Here is a 13,122-nt window from a genome sequence, read left to right as displayed (position 1 = left end):
TATCTTTAAAATAATTATTTCAAAAGAGTGCATACATACTTAAATGGCAAGAGAATAATTAAAGTAACAAGTGAACCAAACAATGCAGCCTGATGTTTCAGGTTATCAAAGAGGGTAAAAATAACTGTCCATTTGCTTTAATCATGACATGCCTATAATTTGGGGGAACTTTTAAAATTGTAACATAGTGGAGGAAATTGGTTTGTAGGGGGTTTAGAAAACTTTCTTTCCCTTTCTCTAGCCAACCCTGGACACTACCACTCCATTTAAGATTGGCATGCAAGTTTAATAAAAACATTTAGTTGCTTTTGTATCTTACTGAAATAAATTACACAACAACTCTTTTACTAAACCTATTACTTAAGGGACAAAATGAGTATGTGTGTTTGTTGATAAATGCTTTCTCAGAGGTAGGAAATTATCACTAAAGCACATGAGGACAATATGAGAAAATAGAACACTAAAAAGCACCAGAAGTTTATAAACCATGAGCTAAACACTGAGAATTCCACCCTTGCTCATGGGAGGTGAAGTTACTTAGAATAAAATTACGTGAAATATTCTTCCACACAAGATATTTCCTATATGCTTCGAATTCCCTATTAAATCTTCCAATTACACATGGTTCTTTGCAATGCCAGGAAGACATTCTGTTGAATGTTGACAAGCTTTAATATCTTAACCAATATCTGCAAACTTCCCTTTCAATGGCTTGTTGTTAGAATCAGTGGTTCCCTAAACATTTTTCCTCTCAAGACTCAGAACCAACAACCAGAGGATGAACGTAATGCATTACCAATAACAACCCGACCATTTGATGCTTCACAAGGAATCTGTCATACATTTTTCTAATCTACACCTCATTACTGCATATTTACAAAATTTATATTGGCTTTAGCTGAGTCTCTATAAATACTTAAAAACCAACATGAAAAAGAACTTCCACTGTCTTAGAAACTGATGTTCTGGTAAAACGAAAGATCACACACAATTAATCACTGTTACGGAACGCATACCTACAAAATACAATTCTAGAGATTTTGAAAAACTGGAAACCTATTTGGAAAAACTGGAGCAACAATTTTTTAGTGGTGTGGATTTCCGGAATCCATACTTACAGTTTGGAGCCACATGATGTCGCTCTTCACCATAGAATAGATCCCACAGAAGACAGACTAAAAGAAAAAAAAAAAAAACACCTCACTTCCACTCAACCCGGAAAGCTGTATCCACCATCACCAGAACAATGGAGGATGCAGCAGCGATGGATTGATGGATTAGAAGAATTCTCCCAGCTCTGAGAGAAGATCCCTACTCAGAATAAAGAACTGTGCACTTGAGATGGAATTTTCCTGGGGAAGTGGCCAGGAATACCAGCGCCTGCTGCTTTCATTTCTGCTTCTTGCAATCTGGGAGGCAGGGAACAGCCAGCTCCACTACTCCGTCCCCGAGGAGGCCAAACACGGCACCTTCGTGGGTCGCATCGCGCAGGACCTGGGGCTGGAGCTGGCGGAGCTGGTGCCCCGCCTGTTTAGGGTGGCGTCCAAGGACCGCGGGGACCTTCTGGAGGTAAATCTGCAGAATGGCATTTTGTTTGTGAATTCTCGGATCGACCGGGAGGAGCTGTGCGGGCGGAGCGCGGAGTGTAGCATCCACCTGGAGGTGATCGTGGACAGGCCACTGCAGGTTTTCCACGTGGAGGTGGAGGTGAGGGACATTAATGATAACCCGCCTGTGTTTCCAGCAACACAAAAGAATCTGTTCGTTGCTGAATCCAGACTGGTTGATACTCAGTTTCCACTAGAGGGCGCCTCGGATGCAGATGTGGGTACAAATGCTCTCCTGACTTACAGGCTAAGTCCCAATGAATATTTTTTGTTGGAAAAACCATCCAACGATGAACGGGTGAAAGGTCTTGGGCTTGTATTACGAAAATCTTTAGACAGAGAGGAAACTCCAGAGATATTTTTAGTGCTCACGGCAACTGACAGAGGCAAACCTGAACTGACCGGCACCGTTCAGTTACTCATCACAGTGCTGGATGCCAACGACAATGCTCCAGTATTTGATAGATCTCTCTATACCGTGAAATTACGAGAAAACGTTCCAAACGGAACATTGGTAGTCAAAGTCAATGCCTCAGATATAGACGAAGGTGTGAATGGGGATATTATGTACTCATTTTCTACGGATATTTCACCAAATGTGAAAAACAAGTTCCACATAGACTCGGTTACAGGACAGATTACAGTAAAGGGATACATTGATTTTGAAGAATGCAAATCCTACGAGATTCTTATAGAGGGCACTGACAAGGGGCAACTCCCGCTCTCTGGACATTGTAGAGTTATTGTAGAAGTTGAAGACATCAACGATAATGTCCCAGAGTTGGAATTTAAATCTCTATCACTTCCAATCAGAGAGAATGCTCCAGTGGGCACCGTCATCGCACTCATCAGTGTGTCTGATCGTGACACGGGTGTCAATGGGCAGGTGACCTGCTCCTTGAATCCTCACGTCCCCTTCAAGCTGGTGTCCACCTTCAAGAATTACTATTCGCTCGTGCTCGACAGCCTCCTGGACCGCGAAAACACAGCTGACTATAAGGTGGTGGTTACAGCGCAGGACGCGGGCTCACCCTCCCTGTGGGCCACAGCCAGCGTGTCCGTGGAGGTGGCTGACGTGAACGACAATGCGCCTGCGTTCCCGCAACCCGAACACACGGTGTTCGTGAAGGAGAACAACCCGCCTGGAGCGCACATCTTCACGGTGTCTGCTGTGGACGCAGATGCTCAGGAGAACGCACTGGTGTCCTACTCTCTGGTGGAGCGGCGAGTGGGCGAGCGCTTGCTGTCGAGCTATGTGTCTGTGCACGCGGAGAGCGGCAAGGTGTTCGCGCTGCAGCCTCTGGACCATGAGGAGCTGGAGCTGCTGCAGTTCCAGGTGAGCGCGCGGGATGCTGGTGTGCCATCCCTGGGCAGCAATGTGACCCTGCAGGTGTTTGTGTTGGATGAGAACGACAATGCACCTCTGCTGTTGGAACCTGAGGCAGGCGTCTCTGGTGGAGTGGTGAGCCGTCTAGTGTCACGATCAGTGGGTGCGGGCCATGTGGTGGCCAAGGTGCGCGCGGTGGACGCAGACTCTGGCTATAATGCATGGCTCTCTTATGAGCTGCAGTCCTCGGCAGGCAATTCCCGTAGCCTGTTTCGCGTGGGTCTATATACTGGAGAGATCAGTACTACACGCGCCCTGGACGAGACAGATTCGCTGCGTCAGCGCCTTTTGGTGCTGGTGAAGGACCATGGCGACCCAGCAATGACGGTTACCGCCACTGTCTTGGTGTCGCTGGTGGAGAATGGCCAGGCACCTAAGACTCCATCAAGGGTGTCCACGAATGTCATGAACTCGGAGGCGTCACTGGTGGATGTCAACGTGTACCTGATCATCGCCATCTGCGCGGTGTCCAGCCTGTTGGTGCTCACATTGCTGCTGTACACAGCGCTGCGCTGCTCAACTGTGCCCAAGGAGGGCGTGTGCAGGCCGGGACAACCGGTTATGGTGTGCTCCAGCGCAGTGGGGAGCTGGTCTTACTCTCAGCAAAGGAGACAAAGGGTGTGCTCTGGGGAGTACCCACCTAAGACTGACCTCATGGCCTTCAGCCCCAGTTTATCTGATTCAAGGGACAGAGAGGATCAAGTGCAGGCCACAGGGGATTCCCCTGGAAAGGTTAGTTAAACTATTCTCTTTGGTTTAAATTTTCCTAAGTGCTTTGTTTTCACTTTCTTTACAATTTTACTCATTACCGGATATGGGATTCTTGCTTGGTGATTGTTTCCTTCGGGAGTTTGAACATATATTCTAGAAGGCAAGTTTTCTTCTCAGAAATCTGTTGGTGAGCTTTATTGGTGCTTCCTTGTGTGTGATGACTCATTCTTTCCGAGCTGCGGTCAACATTCTCTCTTCATTGTTGACTCTTGACCGTTAATTTGTAGATGTGGCTTCACTTAGTTTCGTCCTGTCTGAACTATGTTAAGGTTTTGGTTCCGACTATCCATTTCATCCTCAGCTTTACTGACTATGATTTCTTGTTCTCGTCTCTCTACACATACTGGCTCACTTAAAAATAATCCAACTAAGTCTCTTAGTCCCTGTTCATTCTTTAAAGTTCCATTTTGGTTTTGACTCTGTTCCTGAGCAAATTCAAATAATCCACCCTTGAGGCTACAGTTTCTTTTGCATGGTCATGCATGCTGTTGAGTTGCTCAGGTGAAGTTTTCAGTCAATTGTTGTATTCTTCAATTCCAAATTTTCTGTGTAGTTGGTTCAAAACTCCATTTCTATTGAAACTCTCTTTCTGTTAATGTTCTATTTTCTTGAGCTCTTGGGCATTTTGTGTTTCTCTACATTTGTGCCAAGAAAGACCCTCATCAGTTGTCTAAAAATTTGGGCTCCTTCAAGCTATTTGGGAAGGTGTATGCTCTCTGAAGTTTTATGCCTAAAGTGCAGCAGGAGTGATCACTGATCTCTTTGTTGGGGAGCTCATAAGTTCTGCTTCCTTTGGTATCTGTTCACTGCACCACACATACCCTGGAGCCACAGTGTCTGCTCACCCCTTCATTCCTCTTTTCGACACAGGGTCTCACAGTGAAGCCCTGGCTGGTCTGAAACTCATTAATCAGAGCATATTGACCCAGAAACCACAGAGCCTCTTCTACCTCTGTCCCCTAAATGCTGGGATTGAAGTTGTGTACCAACATCTTTATACAGGCACCCTTTTGTTGTTGTTGTTGTTCTGAGTAGTTTTCAGCAGCCAGAATCTGCTGTGCCCTATCAGTGCGCTGACTTAGGTAAGAGAGAAAATAATTTCTCTCTTTTTTTTCTGAGACAGAGTTTCTCTGTTTAGTCTTGGCTGTCCTGGACTCACTTTGTAGACCAGGCTGGCCTTGAACTCACAGAAATCAGCCTGCCTCTGCCTCCTGGAGTGCAGGGATTATAGGCATGCACCATCATGCCCCGAAGAAAAGAATTTCTTAATCTGCCCACTGAGAAACCATTAAATAGAGTTCCCATTCCACTCTGCTCACTTCCTCATGAGGGAGAGGCTGAGCCATCTCTCCAGCCTGAAATTACCTACTTTTTATAAATTTAATTAATACAATAATTACAGGCATTTGCTCTGACCATTAAATCTTGTCATCCAATATTTTTCCTTTTCATAACCCTTCTTCTTAAGTCTGTGAATACTGAATTGAACTCTAGGCATTGTAAATTGAAAAGCCACAGCTGTCCTGAATTATATTTGCTTGATGTGCATTTAGGAAATATACATTTCATTAGCGAGAAAGTTTGAATTGAAATAAATATTACTTAAATTTTTTTTACTCCAGTGCTATCTATAATTATGTGTTCTGAACATTTATACTTTATATGTCTTATTCACTACTTTTATTCTACTTCATGGAGGAACAGAGAGTAAAATGAATTATAGAGTGTTGGGATTAAAAACATGTGCCACCACTCCTGGTTATAACTAAAATTCTTAACAGTGAGTTAGACCAGCCAAGAGAGTACTCTTTAATATTTGACTGAAAGAATAGCTTAGAAGATTGAAAGACACTTTCCTGTGTCTTTCTGTGGGATTTAAAATATAATGACCAACAAAGCAATCCTCAAATTAAGAGTCAACTACAGAATGACAAATATAGGTTATAATTCCAACAACTGCAAAGGTGAGTCAAATGTCAAGAGACTTTTATGTCCCATATATCTGTATTAAAATGTGGACTAATTTTACATATTAAGAATATCTTTTCTCCATTAAGTATAACATTATATTTACTGGATCCTAAATATTTTTTTTTTGTGGCACACTACATCTCAATCAATGTTAGGATTCTGACTTGTTGGGTAAATGTAAAATATGTGATTATACAATTTACACAGTTGCTACTTAGATGCTGTATCTTGAAAACAGTGTCTTTGCTTACAAAAGTAGTACGGCATCTGGACAATTAAACTCTCTGCATTACAGAAATACAACATAAAAATTGTTAGCTGCTGAAAAACTTAAAGGACTAAGTGTTTATTAATTTGGATGAAGTTCATAAAAAGGAACCCAAGTCAGGTGGTGGTGTTTTACACCTTTAATTCCAGCAGCACTCAGGAGATAGAGGCAGGCACATCTCTGAGTTCAAGGTCAGCATGGTCTACAGAGTGAGTTCCAGGACAGCTAGGGCTACACAGCAAAACTGTCTTGAAAACAACAACAACAACAACAACAACAACAACAACAACAACAGATCTGGATTAAAATTATTTTTGAAGATAGAGTTAATAAGTTACCAGTATTGGAATTTAGAATATTCTGTTCAAGTAATACTAATGGGGTACATGTCTGTTAAGATAATACAGACAAACTTAAAAAGGAAAAATTAAACTAAAATATTTGTCGTTCACCAAATACAGAAAGGACACTATCGAACAAGAGAAACTATTGGAAATGATAACTATTGAAAGTTAATTTATCAGTTTAGGCATAAGTTTCCCTATAAATAAAGTATATAACAAATTATTTGGGGTGTCTTTACTGAAGATGTATCCATCCATATACAGTGGTATTCTCATATTGATGTTTTAATTTAGATTGTATTTATAAAGTCAAATCCAATTGGGAGACCATCGGCAGAACATACAGGAGATCCGGAAGTAATGCAATTAATACAGAAGGAGCTTGGTTTAAAAATATTATCTAATCAGACAACAGGGACATACAAAGTCATAGAAAATCTGTAACTGAAACTGAGAAATATTGAGAAATACTTTGACTAATAAAAGGTAAGTGAATAAAACGGAACAAAATAAAATACTTACCCTTTTATCCACATGATGTCGCTAGACACCACAAGATGTTTTCTTCTCTTCAACGTCAAAAGGATACGGAGAGAGTACATTCCACTTAGGAAAAGGATCTTCCATTTTAGGCTTTGCTACAGAAGCTCACAAAAAGCGAGGAAACAAATCTATAGTAATTTGGAGCTAAGTTTTCAAAGAATTTTGTGTGGTGCTGCAGTGAAGACTGGGGAAGTGGAACAAGATTGCGATGGTATATTTCCAGCGAGGAAGTCCGGGATTTCGGCGCCTGCTGATCGCCTTTGTGCTCCTCGCAGCCTGGGAGGCAGGGAGCGGCCAGCTCCACTACTCCGTCCCCGAGGAGGCCAAACACGGCACCTTCGTGGGCCGCATCGCGCAGGACCTGGGGCTGGAGCTGGCGGAGCTGGTGCCCCGCCTGTTCAGGGTGGCGTCCAAGGACCGCGGGGACCTTCTGGAGGTAAATCTGCAGAATGGCATTTTGTTTGTGAATTCTCGGATCGACCGGGAGGAGCTGTGCGGGCGGAGCGCGGAGTGCAGCATCCACCTGGAGGTGATCGTGGACAGGCCGCTGCAGGTTTTCCACGTGGAGGTGGAGGTGAGGGACATTAACGACAATCCGCCTAGGTTCTCCCGACCTGAACAAAGATTACTTGTTTTAGAGTCAAGAATGCCAGATTCGCGGTTTCCGGTAGAGGGCGCTTCTGATTTAGATATAGGAGCCAATGCAGCCTTGAGCTATAAGTTAAACCCTAATGAATATTTTGACTTGTACGTTAAAAGAAACGAAGAAGAAACAAATGTTTTACAACTAGTTTTGAAGAAGTCCCTAGACAGAGAAGAAACCGAAGAGCATCGCTTGTTACTGATTGCAACTGATGGGGGGAAACCTGAGCTAACAGGCACTGTTCAGTTACTGATCGATGTATTGGATGCAAATGATAACGCTCCGGAGTTTGATAAATCTACTTATAATGTTAGGTTGTTGGAAAATACACCGAAGGAGACATTAGTAATTAAACTCAACGCTTCAGACGCGGATGAGGGAATTAATAAAGAAATACTATACTTCTTCAGTAATCTTGTTCCTGACGATGTAAAATCTAAATTTACAATAGATTCTACCAGTGGAGAAGTAAAAGTTAAGGGGGAGCTGGATTACGAAGACTGCAAATTATATGAAATCAATATTGACGCCGTGGACAGAAGTCCATTCCCACTAGCAGGACACTGCAAAGTTATAGTGAAGCTCGTGGACGTAAATGATAATGTGCCGGAGATGGCCATAACCTCGCTTTTTTTGCCTGTCAAAGAGGACTCTCCATTGGGGACTGTCATCGCCCTAATTAGCGTGTCTGATCGTGACTCAGGCGCTAACGGGCAGGTGACCTGCTCCCTGACACCTCACATCCCCTTCAAGCTAGTGTCCGCTTTCAAGAATTACTATTCCCTTGTGCTGGACAGAGCCTTGGACCATGAGAAGGTCACTAACTACCACGTGGTAGTAACCGCCCGGGACGGGGGCTCGCCCTCGCTGTGGGCCACCGCCCAAGTGTCCGTGGAGGTGGCTGACGTGAACGACAACGCGCCTGTGTTCGCGCAGCCCGAATACACGGTGTTCGTGAAGGAGAACAACTCGCCTGGAGCGCACATCTTCACGGTGTCTGCGATGGACGCGGATGCACAGGAGAACGCGCTGGTGTCCTACTCGCTGGTGGAGAGGCGAGTGGGCGAGCGCTTGCTGTCGAGCTATGTGTCTGTGCACGCGGAGAGCGGCAAGGTGTTCGCGCTGCAGCCTCTGGACCATGAGGAGCTGGAGCTGCTGCAGTTCCAGGTGAGCGCGCGGGATGCTGGTGTGCCATCCCTGGGCAGCAATGTGACCCTGCAGGTGTTTGTGCTGGATGAGAACGACAATGCGCCCACGCTGCTGGGGCCACTGGGTGGTGGAGGGACTATTGAGTTGTTGTCCCGGTCTGTGAGCTCGGGCTACGTGGTTGCGAAGGTGCGTGCAGTTGACGCGGATTCTGGCTACAATGCGTGGTTGTCTTATGAGTTACAGCCCGCAGCGGGTGCTGGACGCAGCCCGTTCCGTGTGGGGTTATACACTGGAGAGATCAGCACAACACGCGTTCTGGATGAAGCTGACCCATCTCGTCAGCGCTTGTTGGTGCTGGTGAAGGACCATGGCGAGCCATCATTGACAACCACCGCCACCTTCATAGTGTCTCTAGTGGAGAACAGCCAGACACAGAAGGTCTCATCCAGGGTATTGGTTGGAACCTCTGGATCGGACTCCACGCTAATGGATGTCAACGTGTACTTGATCATCGCCATCTGTGCGGTGTCCAGCCTGTTGGTGCTCACCCTGCTGTTGTACACAGCGCTGCGCTGCTCAGCGATGCCCACGGAGGGTGCGTGTGGGCCGGGGAAGCCCATGCTGGTGTGCTCCAGCGCGGTGGGGACCTGGTCATACTCGCAGCAGAGAAGACAGAGGGTGTGCTCCGGAGAGGGCCCTCCCAAGACCGACCTCATGGCCTTCAGCCCCAGCCTACCTCAGGGTCCCAGCTCTACAGAGAATGTGAGTTTTGTAAATTTTACTCACTGCAGCTTTTCTCTTAATTGTTTAACACTGAGTATTTGAAGGGCTTTCCCGTGGCTATTTTAGCTTTTAAGAATCAGTAGTTACACACCCAATTAACAGCAAAATCATAGTTAACTTTTAGCTGAATTATTTCCTAATCTTTAAAGTACAAGCTTTTTTTTTTTTTAAAGATATAGTTGGAGGGCTGGAGAGATTGGCTCAGTGGTTAAGAGCACTGGTTGTCCTTGAAGAGGACCTGATTTTAATTTTCTCCACCCACATAATGGTTCATAACCATTTGCAACTTCAGTTCTAGGGGAGTCAACACCTTCTGACTTCCAAGAGCACATAATACACACATATTCATACAGCAAAGCATCCATACACACAAGATAAATGCATCTTTTAAAATGGTTATATTTTTGGACCTGTCTTTGCACTGAATATGACTTGCAGTCACTGTTATTCTGTCGGAGGTTTTATTCATACACACAACAACTTCCTTTCTATTTTTCCTTTTTTTCTGAAACAGGGCTTCTCCGTGTAGCCCTGAGGTTAAAGATGTGAGCCACCGAGCCCGGCTTAAATTATTTATTCCTAATATAGTATTTTATGACAACATATCAGTAGCTGTACAACAGTTCATCAGCTATGATTTTTCTTTCTGTTGAATTGGAATTATTTTATTTTTATATAAGGATTTAATTTCCAGTCACATTTGTGTAGCAAACAATTCATTTAATCTTTGAATAGATTTCTACACAAATAATTTCATAATTAAAATTTTTATGTTAAAATTTACATTTTAGTAATATTTTCACTTAGATAGACATAACTATTGTCTAAAATTCCTGTAACACAAAGGAGTACAGTAAAAAATTTCCTTCCATTCCCATCACAGAACATTGTGTGAATATAGAATAATAATTCATCTCCAACCAAAGTTTAACATTAGAATTTGGGGGAGAATGATGTTTTTTTTTTGAAATTTGGGTGCTGTTTCACTTCAAGTTACTTGTATTGAGAAGTACTTGTGTACCTCATCAGCTCTGAAAATCCCATCATGCTTGGTCAGACAACATACTGTTTATTTTCAGTTTAGGGTGAAATATAAAGTTAGTATTATAAAGCTCTTCTCTTGTCTTTATTGTCTACAAACATTGTTGTCTACTATAGGCGAGTGTCCTTGCCGTTCAAAAATGAAAACTGCCTTGCTCCTCTTTTTTGTTTTGGCAAAACATGTGTGCTCAACAAGTAATAACCGTCACATATCTAGTATAGGAAATGTTAGACCCTTTTCTTGCATTGACAATTTAAAAAATCCCATATGCATTTACTTTTAAAGTTACCCCTTCTGTCATGCTATTTGGATATTTATAATATGCTGAGCAGATTTAGGGAGGTCTTAGAATTGAGAATTAGCTTTTGCTACAGTAGTGATTTATTACAAAACCTACCTTTAAAATTTGGATTAATTAAGTTATATGATTGCTGTAAAATTTTCCTTATGGAGGAGAGAGCTATTTGTTACTAAAGAGACCAATTGATCAAGTTTTCACAAAATCTTCACTTCACCCTCATCTCAAATAAGCTATTTGGATAAATAAAATTGAGAAGCTGTAAGCTATTTGTCAGCAAAAGGTCAACGTTTTTCCTCTCCACATCAATTTATTTTACATAAAAATTTCAGTAATATTTTATTTTTTATCTGGAACCACTATGATTATTGCAACTATTCCAGTTGAATTATATAAGTATCAGAAAACTTTAAAGAATTACAGTGAAAAGTGAATATGATGTTTAATGCTAGTTAGTTTTTTTTACCCGTCGAAGTTTCTATTGGAAACACACTTTACTTGGACTAATATATATGTATTAGTGACTATAGAAAATCTTTGCCTAAGAGACTAGATCAATATTTTTTGGGGGGGGGTTAGGTTTATATTATTCTAAGTCAAGAAACTCCTCCTTATGTGGGTTTGTTATTGGTTAGCGAATGACATTTATTGTTTGCACAAATTACTATAATGGGAAGTCTGTGGGAAAGAAGGCCAAGTAGATCTGAGTTAATTACTTGATGATAGCTTCTCACAAAAGGGGCAGCTTTATCTATTGGGAGGCCTAATGTATGACAGAATAGTGGACAAAGGTGGGATGACACGTCTCACTTGAAAAGTGTTATTGGTGACTCACCTAAGTTTGAAAAGAAGTTCAATCATCCTCAGGTGATGACATTAAGGATGAAGTAGTAGTAAGATTTATATTTGACCTAGCTTTAATATACAATGATAATGTGTTTATGGGAAAAGATGAAAGTATTAAAAGCCTTGGCTTAGGCTGAGGGTGCTACACAGTGGTAGAGCACTTACTCAAGGCCGGCCTTGGATTCAAGCCTCAGCCAAGCAAAACCAAGTTTAAGCAAAGCCCATTTTTCAGAAGAGAATGCAAATATTCTATATCCTTGAAAGAATATAGTCCACATTGAAGAACAATTAAAAATAATTATTTTGGATTATGCATTTATCATTAGTAATGCATTCCTAGAAACAATTACCTACTGAAGATGCTGCACAAAATAAATATCTCACAAAATAATAAAATTAATGATCACCGAGGAGAAACAGAAAATATTGTTATGATTAAAATGAGATGTTGGCTTATGATCAAATTGTAAGTCATTTAGAAGTCATTCTGATATTAATTTTCTAGTTTTATTAATTTAATGAACTCATAAAGATAAATGTGGCATATGTGAAAGATAGAGAAACTGTGGACAGACTTTGAATAAGACCAGCAAGAAGACAGAAATAAAAATAAAAATTACTGTGTGTGATATAGAAAAAGTCATTAAAACAAAATGTTCATTTCTAAGACTTGAGTTTACTAATAGTTACTAGTAATGCTTTCATGTTAAACTAACTGCTTTCTAGGAGTCGGCATATATTAATGAAATCGACAGAACCATAGACGGGGAGATGCAGGTGTGGGTTGGGGAATGCACAGAAAGTTCTCACTTGAAACATGGAAGAAGATGAGACCCCAGGAAGGTAAGGTGTATAGGATGAAGCTGAGGGCTAGAGGAAAAGACCACATCTTTAGGAACAGCACAGGAGGGCAACAAAGCACAATAGGAATAATTTCCAGCAAAAATTAATGTAATGAGATACACAAATGGGAAACTAATTATCAGTATAAACGGAACATCAGTCAAGGAGGGCTGTAGAGATAGGTTCAGTGGAGCGTTCCTGTGTCCTACTAACTACTCTCAAACCCGAGACCCCAGTGTTTTGAGTTTGAGGTTATCCTGGCCTTCACAGTTTAAGACGAACCTGATCTACATTGAGAACACATATGTAAATTTGAAATGTTGCACATGCTATGCATTGAAACCACTTTCAAGGTCACACGAAGGAAACACAAGCGTGTATGATGTTTGTGAAACACAGCAATAATAAACATCAACAATCTTTTAAGATTTAAAAATTTAGGCAAATTGAAATCACCCTAAAGGATGATTTAAAGGATGACTTATATATTTGCCGTGAAAGGAATATGGACAGGTTGACCATGAACCCATATTATGGGGAATTGCTCACCTTCTGCATTCCAAGATTAGATTATAACACAGTTAATTATTTCTAAATTGGAATACAGAAATAAAATATCGCTAAGAA

General features: G+C 41.9%; 2 protein-coding genes across 2 annotated transcripts in view; both read left to right on the top strand.

Moving 5' to 3' along the window:
• Positions 1 to 990: 990 nt before the first annotated feature.
• On the top strand, positions 991 to 3,735 carry LOC311596578 (protocadherin alpha-4; the record flags this gene model as incomplete). Its single annotated transcript, XM_084780179.1, has 1 exon — positions 991 to 3,735. Exon 1 carries the CDS (start codon positions 1,342 to 1,344, stop codon positions 3,733 to 3,735), a length of 2,394 nt encoding a protein of 797 aa, XP_084636305.1. The 5' UTR covers positions 991 to 1,341.
• Positions 3,736 to 6,904: 3,169 nt separating this feature from the next.
• LOC311596256 (uncharacterized protein) overlaps positions 6,905 to 13,122 on the top strand; it is a 200,734-nt gene continuing 194,516 nt past the window's right edge. The window contains exons 1-2 of the mRNA XM_084779525.1: positions 6,905 to 9,445; positions 12,379 to 12,431. Coding sequence (XP_084635651.1) covers positions 7,100 to 9,445; positions 12,379 to 12,431 — 2,399 coding nt within the window. The 5' untranslated portion in view covers positions 6,905 to 7,099. The remainder of the gene's footprint in view (positions 9,446 to 12,378; positions 12,432 to 13,122) is intronic.

The sequence above is a fragment of the Acomys minous genome, assembly GCF_964271855.1.
Source record: "Acomys minous genome assembly, chromosome: 4".
Classification (NCBI taxonomy): domain Eukaryota; kingdom Metazoa; phylum Chordata; class Mammalia; order Rodentia; family Muridae; genus Acomys; species Acomys minous.
Note: the sequence above shows the minus strand (reverse complement) of the source record. Positions and strands in the feature narration are given on the sequence as shown.